Source organism: Rhipicephalus sanguineus, chromosome 8, assembly GCF_013339695.2.
Source record: "Rhipicephalus sanguineus isolate Rsan-2018 chromosome 8, BIME_Rsan_1.4, whole genome shotgun sequence".
NCBI classification, from domain to species: domain Eukaryota; kingdom Metazoa; phylum Arthropoda; class Arachnida; order Ixodida; family Ixodidae; genus Rhipicephalus; species Rhipicephalus sanguineus.
Genome location: NC_051183.1, coordinates 59276551 through 59295485, shown reverse-complemented (window position 1 = coordinate 59295485; position 18935 = coordinate 59276551). Strand labels below are relative to the sequence as shown.

Here is an 18935-nt window from a genome sequence, read left to right as displayed (position 1 = left end):
CGGCGGATGTGACGTAGCTAAAAAATGGTGACGTCGTAGCGAAAGCGGCACGTGATTTCCTCTTTAGAAAGTGGCACAATGGTAAGCGTGTGTGTTGTTCGTGCCGGCTCGCGCGTTAAATCGTAATTAATCCTATCGAAACGCCTCCATCGAGGCTGTACAATTAATGAGTTTGTAGAGGGATCCCCGAACCTTCGTTTCATATACGTATAATATGGTAGGGACGTATATTTGAGCTATTTTTGGTATCGAAAGACGCGTTGCCACAACACAGCGAGCCCTCTTGGCACTAGACTTGACTGGCGTGGTAGTCAAGTGTTATCGTGATTTTGCGGGCGTTATTCTTGTTTGTCTCGATCGCTTTGCTAAGTGTAGTTAATGGGAAACTCTTCTCGAAGTTTTTCCTAAGTCTACGGTCACCGGGTTGTTAGGTCTTGTGAAAGTTTGCGTGATCGCCCGACGCTACGCCGTGACAAGGATTACGACTGTGAGCTAATCGTGTTCTATATTTTTTTTTTCTGTGCGTGTGTGTGTGTCAGGTGAACGTGCCCAAACAGAGGAGGACTTTCTGCAAGGGGAAGTGCAAGAAGCACACCCTGCACAAAGTGACACAGTACAAGAAGGGCAAGGATTCCTTGTACGCCCAGGGTGAGTAGTAAAACTGCTCCTTACGTAAGCGTTATTTGCACGCGAATTGCCGTGACCTAATGCTTGTGCGATCGTGGGTGACACGAGGTTTATGTGTGGGTCGCTTTCGATTGTCTACACTGAGCGATTGCCAAAGGATGCGTCTTGGTAGAAACGTTAGTACTAGGCCCATGCCTCTACTGCTGTGCATGGAACCAGTGTACCACGTTTTATTACTCCATGGTGTTGCAGGCAGTTAGTACTACAGTTCAAAATCATGCGTTGTTCCGAGCGCTGGCAGGTGCTTCAGGGTTTGTCATCTCTTGAGAAACCATGTGACAGCATGAACCATGTGCTTTGTTTTGTGAGGAAAAATGAAAAGTGCTTACACACATTGCGATTGCGTGTTGTATATTTTGTAGAGTCATAAGTGTCAATGCGCATTACCAGCACCTAATTTTTTTCGCTCTTGCTTTACGTTCATCCCACAGCTAAGTCAAAAGGCTCAAACGTGACGTGGTTTGTCATTTCATGTAAATTCACGCTGTAAACTTACAAGGGTAACCGATTGAATGAAGTTCGCCTCTTCGTAGAGTCCAGCCAGAACATTTCTAATGCTTGGATCGCTTCCTTATTTTACTGCGTGCCATTCATACACATGACTTGGCTGTGCGCAGTGCGCACAGCCAAGTCATGGCTGTGCATGTAATTAGAGCTGTGCTCTAATTACATGCGCCGGACGAGCCTGTCTCAACCGTGAATCAGCTCCCAGAAACACTCAAAAGTCGTTCAGTAAATTGCCCTCCTCCTTTTAGAGTTGCCCACGGCATCATTACAGTAGCTGCCTCAGAAAGCGAATTGAAACACCAGCGTTCTTTACGACCTGTCATCCAAGCAGGCTGTGCAAATGGTGCAGCCGCCGCGTACTGCTACCAATATGCTGCCCTGAACAACACAAACTTTACATTCATGCCAATAATTATATGGGCCTTCGCTCATCAAGACACACTCGTGCACGAAGGACTTTTCAATGGGCAACTTCGGCCATATTCAGCAAAAGTGTCACCGGTGAAGTTTCATTGGCAGCTTCACGAACAGACTGAAGCTGTGGTTTGGTTGAAGCTAATGCTGGCATGACACGCTGCGCTGATGATTGCAATTAAGCATGACTGGGATCAAATTTCTCAACAGGTACTGGCTGCCGTTCTGCAGTTTGCGTAAAGGAGCCAATCGCGATCGAAAGTGGCCGTGTGATACTTGTGTAGGTTGTCGGTTGTTGCACTTGCAGGAAGAATTCTTGTAACATGGAGGATAACGAGGCAACTAGAGAAAAAAAAAAACGTGTAGGACCATGCAGCATGCAATGAAACGAAAAATAATAGGAGTAACGTTTCGCGACCGAAGGATGGCAGAATGAGTCTGGGGACAAACATGTTGCATATACGTAACTTGCAAGTACGTCACACCGCGGAACTGTGGGATACAATCTCTGTATGAGTCGCCATCACCGAGGCAGCAGACGACACGAGTCGATCTGTGTGGCTTGCGCATTTCCCGTCAACGCCGTACGTTGCAGTGACAATTTGTGCAATAGTATTTGGCTCCTGCACAAGAACCTGTGTGACCACACAAGAGAGCTGACTGAGAAGCGGAGCACACGACTTATGCGCACATAAGCAGGAAGAACCTCGAGACGTTAAACAACGTTCGTGTGTGCGGGCATCACTTCATAACAGGCAAGTTATGTTTCCAAATCCTGTGCGAAGTTTTGTCACCCATTAAGTGCACCATGGACTCGGGACACTGCAGACACGGAGGATCTGAGTTCCCAAGTCAACACTGCTTCGCCGCAGGCTGCATAATGTCCTGAACGACTCTCCATTGGCGTTAGTGCAAGGCAAACGATAAAAAACACGTGCACTACATCAAATGATCCGTCGTACGAACGTGAACACGGCGCCGTCACTGAGACGTACGTGCTCCATTGGCTCGGTGATGGTGGACAAAAGACTGGAACTGACGTCACTTGCAAGTTACATATGGGGGTGGGGGGGTATGCACCGAGCCTTGATCCACTAGGCGGCAACACCGTCGCCGCCCATACTTTGAGGTTTGTTCGTCTGTGCGTCGGTGTGCAGGAGGTGTTCCAGAGGTCTCTAGTCATTTGTTCCATAAAGATCTCTGACACTGTGTGTGCAGCAAAATTATTGTCCGTGCGGACTGTCCACAAATGGCAACCCCACCACTAGCACTCCTCGCAGATGACGTCAACTGCATACCCCCCCCTAATCCTCATTGACATCAAGCGAAAGAAATGGACTGAGCTGTCCGTGTAATGCGTTGGACAGACAAGTGCTGGACGGTAAGAGCAACAGAACAGTTACCAAGAGATGGCAAATGCAATTGAGGAAGCCGGAGTGTTAGATGGAGCGATGAAATTAAAAAAGTTCGCAGGAACAAAGTGGAATCAGCTTGTACAGGATAGCGTAAACTGGAGGTCATTGGGAGAGGCCTTTGTCCGGTAGCAGACTAAAACAGGCTGCAAATGATGACGATGAATGAATGATGTTGAAAATGCTCACTTTGACGTAAACGGTGCTTCGGCATTTCACGCGAGACAGCACAGCTGCAGTTTCTTACAGAGCATGCTGATTGCTGAAGGTGGCAAAGGGTAACATACTGAGAGTGTGTCTGATCGTTTAGTGTAAGAAATAGAAAAAAACCATTTCGTTTATGCATGTTGTTAGTGTCATACAAGATGTATTTCCCCCGCGAAGAAGAAAAAAAAAATGTTAGTTAACGATTTTGGATACTAATGAAGCTTTTCCCCTAAATGTATGTCCCTGTACATCGGACTGTGATGGAAGTTCACTTGCACACTCACTACAGCATACTCGTTACTGGTTATGCTAAGCCGCATGCTACGGTGATAGTCGTGGTTTGTGACTGTAGTTTGCACATGTATGTGACGGACTTCTTTTCTACGCAGGCAAGCGTCGTTACGACCGTAAGCAGAGGGGATATGGTGGTCAGACCAAGCCTATCTTCAGGAAGAAGGTGAGAGCCCCTCTCTTGCATCCATGGTGTTTTAGTGACACCTGCGACCTAAAGCAAGCATAAAGCACCATTAATTCTTACTGCAAATCATACTTGTTAGCATACCAAATCATGGGAAGACATTGCACTTGCTAGCGAACTTTTGGAGATACAGTATGCCCTCGATAATAGATACTTTCGGTTTATTCAAACAAACCTTAAATTTTCGGTCCGCCTGCAGTGTTTTCAGTGTATTTAAGTCTGCTTAAGTTAAACTGCCCCACTGCGCACGTTTGGTTAATTCAAACTTTTTGCTTGTCCATGTCTAGAAATATCTGCTGCCGGTAATGCTTCTAGCTGCACGTTCGCATTTTTGTCGCTATCGGTCGCAAATTAAGCCACTTGCCTACCACAAGACGGCCAAAGTAGCCAAACTGCGCATGAACAATTGCAGGAAGAGGAAAACCAAGACGGTCTGGTCTTAGTCTATTGTGTGCCATGTGCTTCCTAGTCACTTTCACCACAGTACACTGGTGCCATGCGGGAAAGCGTCCTAAGAATGGGAAGGGGCTACCGTCACAGGAAACAACGCACTTCGTCCCTTAATTACACACGCGTGCCTGCATTGTATAATGAGTACCAGTATGATCGCTGATGTCTGAAAACTTTACTGGCAATCATGCAGACCTGTCTATGATACTGCAGCACTGAGAAGCAATAAACATCAGAACGCTAGTTAGTATGTCGACCTTGGTCGTATTTATTAGAACTCCTGGGGGGCTATTTTGTAAGCCCCCTAATAATTCAGACAAAATCCTGAGGTCCCCTTGATTTTGAATTATCGAGAGTCTACTGTAATTGGCTTGAATAATCATTTGTTTTTGCGCAAATCAGTAGTGTTAAAAAAAGAGGGACAAGGAACAGACACTGCAATAGGATACAACTTTAGTATTCTGCTGCACATCCTCCTCAAGGACAGGTGCACGCAAGCCTGCACCAATGGGTGCGCACTCCAGACTGACATCATGAGCCGGAGCGCTGGTCACACCGCCTTCGGAGAACATTTCCGCATGCTTGAGGGGGACCATTTCTTGAGTTACGTCAGCGCCGGCTGAATTTTTTTTGTTCATTTTTTTCTCTCTGGCGTCTCGGCGCAACCACGTGGTCTGTGGCGCCACTTCCGGTCGGCTAGCGTGGTCCTCGTCGAGCGGAGCCCATCGCACCGTGTATCGCGCGTGCTTGAAAACTACAAGTCGGTTTGGTAATGTTGGGTGTGCACCTCGAACTGCCGTAGTGTTTTCATCGCTCTGCCAACCATGGACGCAAACCTGCGTGCGCGTTTGGAACGAATGACAGCTGCGATGGGTTTCGACCCACACTCCGATACACCGCCTTGTCACACTGCTCGCACTTGAATCGTATTCAACACGGCAAAGCTGCGTGCACCCTTCTCCCGGTGGCGGTACTGGATTGACAGCATTTAAGCCGGTGGGTGGGCACTTCGATGCTGTTTGCTCTTCGAATGCGGGCGCACAGCGAGTGCGGGCTGACAACAAAGAACTAAAGACTAGAAGAAAGTATCGTGCGGCATCGGGCCGGCACGGACCCATCTCCTGGCTGTGCAGCTACCTTGAAGATGCGAGTCTGCTTGGTTGCTGTGTCGCGGTTTCTCGGGAACGTGAGACTACGTGGAGGACACGTCGAGGTACAGCTCGATGACATACTGAACAGACAGCGAACGGGACTCTCGCCATACAGCGAACACAGGTATCCTAAACTAGCCGGCGTCAGCATTGTTATCGGAGAAATGCTGCACCCCTGCCTTGGTCGGTCGTGAGAACGTGCAGACGATGCAGTTTCCAGCTGACGAGGCAACACTCGAACGGCTTCCACTCTCAACGGCAACCGGCGATGGTCAAAAGCACAGAAATATTGACGATTTTGGCACTGCGCATGGTGAAGAACACGCAACTACGAGCAGACGAGCTGTCGGTGAGACCGGGAGTGCTAATATTAATGTTTGTTAGGTGTTTTAACGGCATAACACAATATAAACATACATATTATCTACTTATTGAACTCAAAATTGACAACGAAGGTAATAATTAGGGTGTTATCATGATTATAACATCAGCCAATGTTGGAACTGCCGACAATCGCGTCATATATTGTGGACTAATACATCATTTGTCGAGAGAAGAGGGAGCGATTTTCAGCTGACTTCGAGAATTTATTGTAAATTCCAGGCCGCTCGTTTCGCTATAATATTTGGCTTGCGTGTTCTCGGGAGCCTCGACTACCGATTGGCAGCGCTTTTTGAGCATGCTCGAAAAGTGTTGCAGGCCCCCTTTAAGGGCCAGTAAACAGCCTCCAGCTTTTTTTTACACCGCTCAAACAAGCTCGCTGATTTGTGCAAAAGGCCACGGCAGTTACCTTTTGCAAATATCGCAGCACTGTGTGCCGCGCAGGCACTCCATTTCGAAAAACAATTACTACGCCCCTCTCCAGCGCCCGTCCAGTCCTCTCCTCCCGCGAAGTGGTGTAACGTTGCCCGTGGGCATCTTTACGTGGCACCGACTTTGTTGATTGGTCTTCTGTACTACAAAGCGGTGCCTTGACCATGTGGTAATGCAGTTCTGGCTGTGCAGTCCCCAGAACGAAAGCCTCCGATATCAAGAGGCATCTTGCGACTTCACTGCTAGGGGAAAGGGCGCATGCGCCCATGGCTTACACTCAAACCTCGATAAAACAAACCTGGTTGTAACGAAGTAAATGAAGAATAGTCTTGTCATAGTTAGTGTTACCAATACACATTTATAACGAATTTTCGGATATAACGAACTTATTTTCGTGTCAGATGTGACTTAGTTATAATGAGGTTGGAGTGTACTTGTTTACCTTGGGAGTGCCTCGTGCCCCTTGCACTGGCCTGCTAGGACACGAGCGACACGTGGAGGAAGCCTTGCTCGGTTGTTTGCTGCGTACCGATGATGTGATCACCGATTTCATGCTATGTTGCCGAAGTGGGCGTGTTCATGACAACGGGCTGCGCTTGCCCCTCTTCGTTGCCGAGAAAGGTGGCAAGGCCAAGTAAGAAACAGAAACCAGCCGAAGCAGGTTGTTCCATACTGTGTAACTTCATTATTACGGCACTTATTTGCCAAATCCTTGCATCAGCATGTTCACATGGTACAAGTACGCAGCTATCTCGCCATCACAAAGTTTGGACTGCAGTGTTGCTTACTGGACCTTGAAAAGAGTACCTACACAAAAATTTTACGTCTTCTTTTTCTGTTGCAACAAGTAGCTAATCACTCGCTTATAAAGGCTGGAAACGTCTCTCGCTTGAGCATGCAACAGTTCATTATTTGAAGACGTTCTTATAGTGCCCACTTCCAGTTTTGGTTTCGGGGAGCAGCAGCGGGACCCAGCAGGGTTTTTTGTCAACATAGCTGACCACGTGAGCACACAAAACAAAAGTTTCTACACTATGTCAGCTAATGTCGCCATTTGAAAGACTTGTCCCTTATCATATATGGGTCATTTCTGATGCAGATTTCGCGCCAGGAGTCCATACTGATGTCCATAATGACTAAATTGATGCCAGTTCTAAACTGTAGAGTTGTTGTTTCATGGTTATGTATGAACACATCGTGACCACAGTGGGTGCCTCAGGAAAAAAAAAATGCTTTAGACTGGTCATGCCTGTGTAGCTCATGAACATACTTATTAAAAAATTAGAAGAATATGGGATGAAGGCAGTCATGTGTGTATTGGACCACTGGAGAGAGGCCTGCGGGCCACGTGTTTGAGGCCCCTGGCGTAGTGGATGCCTTGCATGTGTACTTGTATTAGTTTCCCTAAGAAAGTTTAGAACGGGCTCTAGAAAGGCTGCTCTTCCAGCTTTTGTTGTGACTGCACTGTGCCTTCTGTGCAGGCCTGTCGTTTCTTTTGTAAATCTGTGTCTGTGTGTGTCCACACAAATCCATCTTGCAAGTTATTTCGCCTTGAAAGTTTTTTCAGTACTCTTTTGTGCTTTCTAGCTAGCTTACGCATGCCTCAAGCCATTGGCATATGTGTGAAAGTTCCCCACGCTTTGCGACGTGACTGGCGATGCAGCTTGTGGCATAACACGTTGAGTCTTCTCAGAGCTATTCATGTGACTGTGAGGAGCACTGGTAATTAAACTTGCAAAAACAAACTGGACCCGTAAACTGGTGACACATTTTGGGCGCTTGCAGTTGTCTTTCTCCAAAAGATGGACAAAACAATGTCTTGGTGCAGGCTTGCAGCAAATTATGCACCCTGGAGGTTTCAGCAATCATATCACTACGTCGCTTCTTGCGCCCCCTCGACTGCTGACCGACGTCACTTTTCAGGAGTCGATTGAGAGCGGGCTTTCTTGCTCCGCGGTGACAAATACGAATTTCATTGGTCAATTCGGATTGGGCTCACTCTTTTCACTGGTCATTTTGGATCAGCTAGCCTCACACCAGATCGCTCTCACTTGCTCCGCTGCTGCGGCATGGACTCTGGTGGAAACGGCCTGTGTTGCCCGGATCGCATTTGTCGCGTGTTGTGCCGAGGCATAGCTTCGGGTACCGGTTTGTGTCACGGGCTAGATTTCTTGCATGCTCCCTCATGGAGTGTTTTTGCTTTTTCCTGGCACTCAGATTTGTGAAATCCGAGTGCTTGCTCCAGGGTTTTTGGCTCCGGATCGACCAGTAAAAAAGGCCACGAGAGAACAAACGCTGGAGACTTGCCGAACATGGGATATGCGTGTCCATGCATGCCGCAGCGGATTATCCATGCCGATTCTGATGCAACCAGTTCGGGAAGATGAATGAGGCGGCCGTGACTTGCCTTTGACAGCAAAGCTTAGCCTTCGAGATTCGAGGATGCTGTCGCTGAGGTGTCAATTGATGAAGATCATAGGCGTGCGCAGGGCAGGGGGAGGGGGCCCTGCCCCATCCCATTTATTTAAATAGGGGCACCAATTCCACCCCATATCTTTACTCAATCGGACCTTTCCCGTCATTTTTTAATGCACAGAGTTATGACTACGCATGTCTTTTGACGTTAATGCCGACCGGAGACCCCTGATGTTGCATTCAAAGATCTGTTTATTTCCCACCTTTACCCTGGAAATCTGGGGGCCAGTGGCAGGCCTTTGTGAGATACTGTACACGTCATCACTTACTTTTCATCTTTGCATCAGTTACAAAGCTCGTTTTCTTTCAGACTGTACCAATGGGAGGCGCTGCAGTGAAATTTGCCCCCCCCCCCCCCTCAAATAGGGAAACATGCGTACACCTGTGATGACGATGGTAATCAGAGGATGATGATGATGGTGGTGGATAGCAAGTCGCACCCTCTGTTGCTTAGTTGGGGAAAATGATCACCAGAGCCGGTCGGATGTCCCACCGATAGATGTCTGCTGCTGTCACTGCACCGACGGATGCGTGTCGTTGCTTTCATTGGTCGATTGCGTATCGTGAGTGTCCTCACCCAAGAAGCATGTATCTTACACTGTGGTAATGCAAGTCTTTAGCAAGTTATGGCAATACGGTGCGGAATTACGGTAGTCTTACCTTACCGCTCATTTCCTGCTCGTTATGCTTTGGCCACCCCTAATTCCACTGAAGGCATCCCAAGGCCACAATTGTTTTTCCAAACATTACTTTAGGGCTGTCACATCTCATTGTTGCCTCTCAGCCTACTCTTTGTTAACGAGGAAACTGTCGTTCGGGGGACGCACTCTCAATGGGATCGAATTAAACACGACGGGCGGGAAAGGAGGAGCAGTACAGTAAGGCCATACCATATTTCTGTAACTTGCTAAAAGACTCCATTGACCCACTCACCACGACTTGCACCTTATTTGCTGGAGTGCGTGATGGTTGATTACTTGGATTGATTGGTAGTGCTCTACTGATGTGCCTCGTCTCTCTGCTCTGTGCAGGCCAAGACGACAAAGAAGATTGTGCTGCGTATGGAGTGCACCGAATGCAAGAACCGCAAGCAGCTGCCCATCAAGCGCTGCAAGCACTTCGAGATTGGCGGTGACAAGAAGCGCAAGGTACGTTCAATTAGACTGGATGCCGCCTGCACTTTCTGGTGCACAGTGTTGCCTAAGTAGGGGCGTCAAATATAGACCACTGGCTGTTTCACATCGATGTGTTACAGGGTTAGCATTTCGCGACAGGCTAACGTTTATCACTGCTTGCGTGCGTTAGTTGCCATGATGAAGCTAAAGTGACACTGTCTGCAGTGATCGCAGCCTTTTTCTAGTGGCAATCGATTGTGCCCATTCTGCTGTGGCCAGATAACTTTTGATTCGCGTTGCTGTTGACAACACGCATTTTCGATTTATCGGGTACAAGAAAGGCAAATAGCACCTGCTAAATTTGATACAGTTGCAGACTGATAATTTGCCTAGTTCTGCAGGCACCTCAAATTACCGAAGAGATGCATTCGGTAGGGGTGATTGAAGTATTGGGTGCACTGCAGGGTTCGATGATTCAGGGATCTGCTATGCACATCAGCAAGCAAATTCAGCTTCGGAGTCTAGCAGAAAGGATGTTCTTATTGTGAAACATTGCTCGCGCCGGCTCGATGCTAAAAGTAGTGAAGCCAAAGCCAATCCAGAATTCACCAGCTGCCCGTTAAGGACAAAGCTAGACGAGCCGATAGGTTTAAAGCTGAACTTTGCAGCCTGCTGTGTGTGATTTGCACATCCTGCATTTGTACCTTGACTCCAGGTAAAAATATTCATCGGTGATAATAGTCGGTCATAGTTAACCTGTCTCCCAATAAGTGTTGCAAAAAACTCGAAATCATTTGGCTATGGCGGTGAGGTTTAGGTTGGCAGGGGATACAAATTTGGTGCGAGCACCGATTGATCTTGCTTTCGTCAGCACAACCGTGGCTGAAATATAGACTTTCAAGCTTGAATACGATCTGCTGAATTGGTAACAGTATGTTCTTGGTTAGTGATAAGCGCAGTTGCTGCTTGAACAGGACTGCTGCCTCTAATTTCATTGGTTTTGTATTTGACTGGTGCACTGTTGTACCTATTCCTCGGCAAAAGAAACTCCCAGTAAATCATCATGTCTTTCTGGTTCCTTCAGGTTCTGTTTAACAAGATCAGACTGCATTTTAAACCATTTGGCGAGGTCCTTGTTGAATCTAAATTATTGATTGTAGTAAGGTAACCTTTCCGTGCTGGCAGAAAGCTATCTCTAGTGAAATTTCATCGTGAATGAGCCAGCAGTTTAGCTTGAAGAGTCGAGAACACCTTTGGTAGCTAGGGGACACTGCCAGCTCCTACATCTTACCGCCTGCCCCGTTTATAAAGGGGGGCTCCGCAAATAGAATGTTCCTATTGGTTAAAGCTTTAAGATTTCTTTTTTCAAGTCTTCACATATTACTATGTCATGTCAAGAAATGTGAGGTAGAAGTTAAAAAATGGCACTTTTCTAAGCATGTTGTTGCATAAACGCGTAGAAGAAAGACTTGGGGGGGGGGGGTGCAGTCTTGCTACGGAGCATGCATTTGCCCTTTGTGCAATGCTGTTATCTTGGTACTGCCTTGGTAAAGAGAAAAGATAGGGTCTTCAGGATAAGATAGATTCAGATAGATATCTTCAGGATAGCCGCAGCGCCTTTGTCTTGCTGCGGGAAAGGGCAAGCAAAAAGTGGAAACTAGCATTCCAGTTTATGCACTCAGAAAGTGCAGTTATGCAAGAAATATTAGACCTTCCGGTCTAATATTTAGAAGTTAAGATTAGACTATTAGATGTTAAGATGGCATTTGTTATGGCTTGGCATTAATCGTACATTCTTTCTTTTTCCTTTCAGGGACAAATGATCCAGTTCTAATCTGCCTGTGTAAATTCCATCCCCCAGCAGCAGCACAAGCTATAATGAAAAAAATGGCGCCATCTTCTTTACCTGTGTTTGTGTAGTTTCTCGGCAGAACTGCAGTCTTGTCTCACTGAAGCTGGTGGTTTAGCCAATCAATGCCTGCTAGAAGTTTCGATTGCTGAAAGTGATCAGTTGAGAATGAAAACCTTCCTTTGGTCGTACTGCCAAAAGCATTCTCGAAATATTAGTACTGGCTACGTTTAACCGAAGAGTGCATACCTGCCAACTCTCCAGATTTCTGACCAGTCTTCCAGATTGACGATTGCGGCCATAAATCTGCCGATAAGTTGTCTCAACCCAATTTCGAGGAAAACTACAGTAAAACAAAAACTGGTGATTAAAACGACACGGAACATATTTATATGACACGCCAAAGAAAAGGGAACGTCGACACAGCTCGTAAGGTTCGCGCCATTTCCTATCGTGCGCCGGTCTCTCCTTTCACCAGAAACACAAACACACACACCCCAATCACCGACACTGGTGGGCACGTGCCCCATTTTATGGCCCAGTTCGGTCGGCACAGTGACAGTGGAGCGGCTGGAACGCTTCTGTAGTAAGTGTTTCAGTTGGGCTGTTCCAAGGCTGCGGGTGCGGAGGCTGTATGCTAGACAAGTGTGTTGACCAATCACACACGTTGCCTGAAACTATTTTTTCTGCCTCTCCCCACCACCCTGTGGCAATTACGATTTCGGAAGTCCCTAGGTTGAAAGGTATGAGACTTGCATTTAGGAGCATGCTGGATTGGGGTAGTTATAAAGGATGTCTAGCTGATCACATATGCTTTAGGGTTAGGGTTGTGCATCGATATAAAAAAATATTAATTTGTGCAATTATTTATGTAACAGGAAATATTGCCTCTGTGCACAATTGCAACGAAAAAACTTGCTATTGGAAATGTCTCGTAAATCGCATATATGGCTTGCCTGGGTGGACACGTCAAATGTATCGAAGGCACACAGGCAGCTACAGCAAAGGTTAATACTTGGATGATTTATTGATAGTTCGTCAGCACTACCAATTGTAGGTACTGTCGCGCTCAGTATGAGCTACATCACGCGAGCGCGTGGCCGAGTGCTCTGCAAGGTTGTACAGTGGCGCCGATTATGGCATATTTTAGAGTTATCGGGAGAGAGTTTGGCTCTTCCTGTGAGCGCGCATCCCCTCCACTTGCTTTCCCTCTCGCCCTCGTTTTGCCCTGCGGTGATATCAGCTTCGAAAATGATAACTTTGGGGGTGAAAGCAAGCAAGTGGGGGCGATGTGCGCTCGCACGAGCTGTCAAACTCTCCCGATAACTCGAAAATATGCCATGATCGGCGGCGCTGTACAACCTTGCAGAGTGCTCGGCCACGCGCTCGCGTGATGTAGCTCATACTGAGCGCGATAGTACTGCTGCTGTAGCTGAATTCATAGCATGCCCGGAACTGTTGCAGTGGTAGTTTTCTAATAATGGTATTGATGCCTGCATTAAAACTGTTAAATTGCACTTGTTTAGTGCCATAAAACAAAATTTTGGCGCTTCTGCTAGTAGTGAACCTTCGAAATGATGAAAATTGCCACTTGAGCCAAGAGCACCTGTTTTTCGTACTTGTGGCAAGCAAAATATGCCAATATTATGGCCAGGGCTAGTTATAAGTTGCAATATAGCCTAGTGATGGCTCCCTGCGCACTTCATAAATGAAGCAATCTTAGACTTTACCTAAACGCCAAGTAAATGAGTGAAATAAGCATTTAGTGGCTGGGTTGGTGAAAAATACGCAAAGGTAAACGCAAAATTTTCGGGCAGTATCGGCACGACGCCTTTTTGCCATTCCTCTGCATCCGGAACAACCCAACAAAAGGTGCATCCCACAACCCCCGAAATGTGGTTGGCATTAAATTTCTGCAAGTTGGACTTCTCCTGATGTCTAGAATCCTCGGTGTCGGCTCTAACACTTGGTCCTAGAGAGGGCTTTTAACACAATAGCATTAAAAAGAGCCCACATCGCAGAAATTCCGGTGTCGTGGTCCATTTGGAATCGCTCATCATCAGCCTCAGCATCAACAAAGTCCAGCTGCATAGGCGTGGACACTGCCTTGTGGACGTGTAGCGAGTACTTCTCTAATCTACAAAATGTTAAATCGTGGCACAGTGGGCACTTTGGAATTGTACTTGCAGCTTGCAGTAAGACATTCTTAAAGCGTTCAGAATGGCCAAAATGCACACAGACGTTTCATCATGGCATGGCACGCAGAAATGCCACGCATGGCGAGTGAGAAAGTGATGCAAATGTCATGTTCCATTCTTCAAGGCAAAGTTCAAGCATTTCCCAAATACATTGTACTGTTGCCACAAATTAACTGATTTAGTGTGTGAATGACTGCCATGGAGATTTTCAATTTCACTGTATGCACGTTCCATAACAGTGAAACGATCTTGAAGCATTGCGAAAGAAGCATTTTTCATTTCTTTGGCATGAAGTGTTAATTCTCTCTACACACCAGAGCCACACAACGCACATAAAATGTCCTAGTTTCATTTTGACGTTTTCGTCGCCCCGCATCTGCAAGCCGGCCCCACTGCAATGAACATTACTATGACGAGGCACCACTATATAGCTGCTGCTTGTACGTCAAGAGTTGCTGCTCCCATGCGAATTGGACCTACGCTAGACTGTAATGACACGTCACTTTGAAACCAACAGCTCAATATTGAAACTGAAAGTTTTTTTTTTAAGGTAGTGGTATTTAACATGTATTCAATGCATTCCAAGGCACCACAGTACTCTTTTTTTTTTGGGGGGGTGGTTGTCAACACCAGTGTTGTTATCTGGAAGAAAAATACAAAAAGTATCCACACTTGTTTAGTTTGAGCCATGACACTGTCGCCATGGTCCAAGTGGTACTAACACTACACCACATAGCTGATGTGGGAAAAATTTGAAGTAAGCACCGTTCCCACTACCACTTTTTTTTTCTAAACCAATCTAGAATTGGCCGCTTTTGTCGTGCGCGCTTGGGGACCCTTCGACTGCAGACACTGTGTTGCAGCTTACATTGAGTGCAACTTTACAGTACTTGCCGATTGAAATGAGACGTCAAAACTCTTAGGTATGCGCAATTGCTTGAGATCACGGCGTCGTGTCTCTACAATTCTGGCTGCTTGCCGTAATGTTGGTTTTGATGCAAGTTTTGTAGTTGTGTCATGAATTATATCTATATGAAGAGGGTTCAGAAGGAGTACCGATGCGAATTTTAAACATTTTCAGATTGTTGCTCTAAATAAAAACACTGGTGTCGAGAACCCTAAAAAGAGTATTGTGGTGCTTGGGAATGCATCGAACTGACTGGATTCCAAGAGGAGGCAAACGCGTGAGGGGGAGACAGAAAGTTAGGTGGTCAGATGAGATTAAGAAGTTTGTGGGTGGTGGCGTTTCAATTGATAAGCACTTTAGAAGCACTTCGTGACTGAATCACTGTCCGTGCTGCTGAAGAAGCTTGCCGAGCATTTTTTGAAGTGGTATCTGTTGACAGTGTACAAGAACTGTATTCACAATTAGCATAGTAACTGGTAAAACTCGCCTAAATTTTGCGACTGTGGTTTTTGGGACAATATAGCAACCATGAATGCATTTCCGCTTCCCGAACAACTTTTTCTGATGCAAGCAGAAATGTGCGCTAGCACATAATGCAAAGAATACGTGGAAGATGTGCTCCACTACGTGACAATGTTGGCGCGCACACACAAAGGCTTTGGCTATGTTTTTGTCATCTTTAATAAAAGGTTCTTCAGCGTGACGCAGAAACAGGCAATAAGGCACACGTTTCTGGCTGTTGTCCTAGAAAAAATAGGAGAGAGAAAAAAAGTAAAAAGACTGAAAGACGCTTGTACTTTGGTGGTGACTAGACTCGGGCGGCGTCGGGTAGACCCCATCTTCGCCCTACAGGTCTGAAAAATGGAAAAATAAACATAAATAACATATTTCAATGTAGTTGACACATACATACTGCAAATCGTTGCATGAATTTCAGCATCAGTCGCCCACACATATTGAAATGCACCAAGCATGTTGAAGCACTTGCTTGCACATGAGAGATTGTTAAGAGGGTTTAAGTCATTTTACCAGCAATAATGGTTCACATCTTGGTATTCTATGCAATAAGCTAAATTAATTAATATCTAGGGTTTAATGTCCCAAAACCACGATATCATTATGAGAGATGCCGCAGTGGAGGGCTCTGGAAATTTCTACCACCTGGGGTTCGTGCACCTAAATCTAAGTACACAAGCCTCAAACATTTTCGCCTCCATTGAAAATGCAGCCGCCGCGACCGGGATTCAATCCCGTGACCTTCGGGTCAGCAGTCAAGCGCCATAACCACTAGACCAACGTGGCGGAGCTATGCAATAAGCTCTCTGTTCAAATCTAACTAAGGATGCCTAAGTGTTAGGCTTTGTTTTTCAATTTTTTGATATACTTTTTATTGCCGTCAGGACTATAGGAGAGTTGCACTACGAGACGGTGCGGTGTTTTGGACTTTGTACAATCGTTCACGTCCTTGTCCTCAAGAGTGTAGGACAGTTGCTTATTAATTTACGAATTTTGTTTAATCAGCACCATCTTACATTGTAATCCCTTACTGTAATTTTTCTTAACACCTCAGAGCAATGCTTTAAAGGAGGAAACACAAGAATGACCTTGCAGAGAATTTCCCATATAGCGCGTTGCATTAAAAGGGCGTTGACAAATTTCTTGCCACTCTTTGAAAAGCACTTTCTTTGCCTCGTGTTCTGTTCACTGTCTTCTCGTCCATCCACTCTGACGCACCCGCCCATTTCGCGAAAATTGTGTCCTCTCTAAGAGCTGCTGCATTCTATTTTTTTGCACTGCCGATAGGATATTGCTGCTTTACGAGCAAAGACCCAGTACTGAAGCACTGGGCTTGCGTGCAATATTTGCTTTCCAACCACAGTGATTGCTGTGTTGAGCCGTGCCAATGGCCGAACAGACAGACTAAGAAAAGTTGGGACCCTCTGGAGCTTGTCTTATCTCCAAACAATAATCATTTATCTTATCTTGTGTGCCTTTCTCTTTTAACAACGTGTGCCCCCGGCACTCTCAGGTCACGAATGGCATGAGCCTTATCAGCGTGATGTGGCATTTTCGACAGGAAAGTGCAAAGTATTCCAAGAAAGCAAATTCGAGCAGGACAGATTGTGCTTATATGTGTAAGCTGATCCGTATGTAGACCTAGCACTGCAAGTTTCAAATGCACGAGAACAATAACTATGGCCGATACAAGTATTCTAACAATTGGTGCTTGGAGGCTTCGAGCGATGCACTTGAGTGGCTGTGCATGAACATGCCACGGCTTCAGTTCCTGCACTTGATGATTTGATATTTGTTTGCTAATCCATGCCATCTAAAGCAAGAACTCACTGGGTCCCAGGGGCGTAGCCGGGGGTGGGGGGGGGAGGGGGGTTCACCCCCCCCCGAAATTTTTCAGTTTTGCTTGCGCATATATACACGTGCACACATAGGCGTGCGCAGGGTTCCCCTTCAGGGGGGGGCGAAGGTTCGTCGCAGCGCCCCCCTCCCAATTATGTCAATGTATGGCGCTGACATTACGAAACCCCCCCACCGAGTGGCAGCGCCGCCCCTCTTTAATATGTCAATGTGTGGGGCTGACTTTGCCCCCCCCTCTTAGGTGAATAGGGGGGGGGGGCGGCCGCCACCCCTGCTCCCCCTGTGCGTACGCCTATGCGTGCACATACAAATGCATGCACGAACATACATAAAATATGGTTGAACCCCCCCCCCCCCCCCCCCGAAAAAAATTTCGGGCTATGCCGCTGCTGGGTCCCTTATGCATTCACCTGACAAGACTTGAAGGTGAAAGCCGTCTGGTGCGGTCATCATCATAAACAACAGACTTCGATGATGACGATAGTCATAATCATTGTCATGATTATATTCTTCAATGATCATTGTCTTTCGGTGCGATTCACGTTGACTCCGACGGTCACTTTTCCCTTCTGACTAGGCACATAAGGCTTTCAACGTAAAAACGGTCTGCATCTCACAAGGATACACTCAAACCTCGGTATAACGAACACGGATATAACGAATTATCAGTTATAACGAAGCAAATGAAGAATAGTCTTGTCATAGCTACAGTCTCTGCTGTATGTGAAGACTGCACTGTGGCCCTCAACGATCTTGTAAGAATTGAGGTCATTTAAGCTATACAGCATGCTGACTTGCACAAACCCAGAAAGGAAGCAAGGTTTGTAGCATGCTCGTTGCTTCCTCTAGCTCAATGAAAAAAGTACAAAGAATGAATCACTTCACATCATACCAATTCCAACATACGCGTTGGACCTTTGTAATTTTCTTTGTGGCATCAGTTTGAACTGGCGGTTTTGCAGTGTGCAACAGGAATGCTAACATATTTACTGGCTGTACTGCCATTTTTTGTCCAATATCGCAAGACCTGCCACGGTGGTCTAGTGGTTATAGTGCTCGACTGGTGATCCAAAGGTAGCGGGATCAAATACCGGCTGTGGCGGCCACATTTTGATTGAGGTGAAATGCTAGAGGCCCGTGTACTTAGATTTAGGCGTACGTTAAAGCACACCAGATGGTCAAAATTTCCGGAGCTCTACACTACGGTGTACCTCGTGATCATATCCTAGTTTTGGGACGTAAAACCCCAACAATTATTATTATTTGGTCCATTGGTCAGCATCACTTGGGTAACGGAATATGGTACCAGCGCAACGCAGTGGCGCGTCAGCGTCTCACCTCCTGCACGTTTCACAAGGAATGCTTCAGATCTGACGTTTGAGTTTAAATTGGCACTTTGGGCACTGCAATGAACATATTGGGTTTTCATGCGTTTACTATGGCGGTAAACGGTGAACCACCCCAAACTGCTGGTCTCTCGAGCAGCCTGGAATAGATCAGTGAGCAACCATGGCTGCCAACACAATACTGTCCTGCCAACATAAAAGGACTCAACTTGCTGGCTACAAGAATTCTTGAATTTCTTGTCAATGAATTCTTTAAATCTTATTAGAGTAGCATGGTAGTGTACATGCACAGCATAAGATTTTTTAATCTTAACTTCTCAATTTTATTACTTTGTGACCACTGGTGCCGGCATTTTTTCACGTTAACAGATAATTTTAAAATTGGGAACACAAATCTTTGGCACCTCGAAAGAACACAAAAAGATGACAAAAGTATGCAAAGGGCCTCTAGTGGAATTCAGGTCATTAAATATGCAAGACCACTCGCGCATATAATCCATCCTATAAAAGTTCCAGTGTTTAAGTTGAATGGTTGCTCTTACACACACTGCAG

General features: G+C 46.2%; 2 protein-coding genes across 3 annotated transcripts in view; one reads left to right on the top strand and one right to left on the bottom strand.

Moving 5' to 3' along the window:
- The first annotated feature begins 50 nt into the window (after positions 1–50).
- On the top strand, positions 51–11612 carry LOC119401990 (ribosomal protein rpl-36.A). Of its 2 annotated transcripts, none has more exons than XM_037669025.2 (5): positions 51–81; positions 540–648; positions 3617–3684; positions 9626–9742; positions 11523–11612. In XM_037669025.2, exons 1-5 carry the CDS (start codon positions 79–81, stop codon positions 11541–11543), a joined length of 318 nt encoding a protein of 105 aa, XP_037524953.1. In that variant the 5' UTR covers positions 51–78; the 3' UTR covers positions 11544–11612. The 2 variants fall into 2 exon arrangements, with proteins under 2 accessions (XP_037524953.1, XP_037524954.1); XM_037669026.2 differs by having other exon boundaries at positions 73–217.
- Positions 11613–15326: 3714 nt separating this feature from the next.
- The window catches only part of LOC119401988 (solute carrier family 17 member 9), a 28411-nt gene continuing 24802 nt past the window's right edge, over positions 15327–18935 (bottom strand). Inside the window, exon 13 of the mRNA XM_037669023.2 lies at positions 15327–15517. Coding sequence (XP_037524951.1) covers position 15517 — 1 coding nt within the window. The 3' untranslated portion in view covers positions 15327–15516. The remainder of the gene's footprint in view (positions 15518–18935) is intronic.

Coding starts and splice junctions, on each gene's coding strand:
- LOC119401990 (XM_037669025.2), top strand. Junction 3,685..9,625: donor AGCCTATCTTCAGGAAGAAG/GTGAGAGCCCCT, acceptor TGCTCTGTGCAG/GCCAAGACGACAAAGAAGAT. Junction 9,743..11,522: donor GCGGTGACAAGAAGCGCAAG/GTACGTTCAATT, acceptor TTTTCCTTTCAG/GGACAAATGATCCAGTTCTA.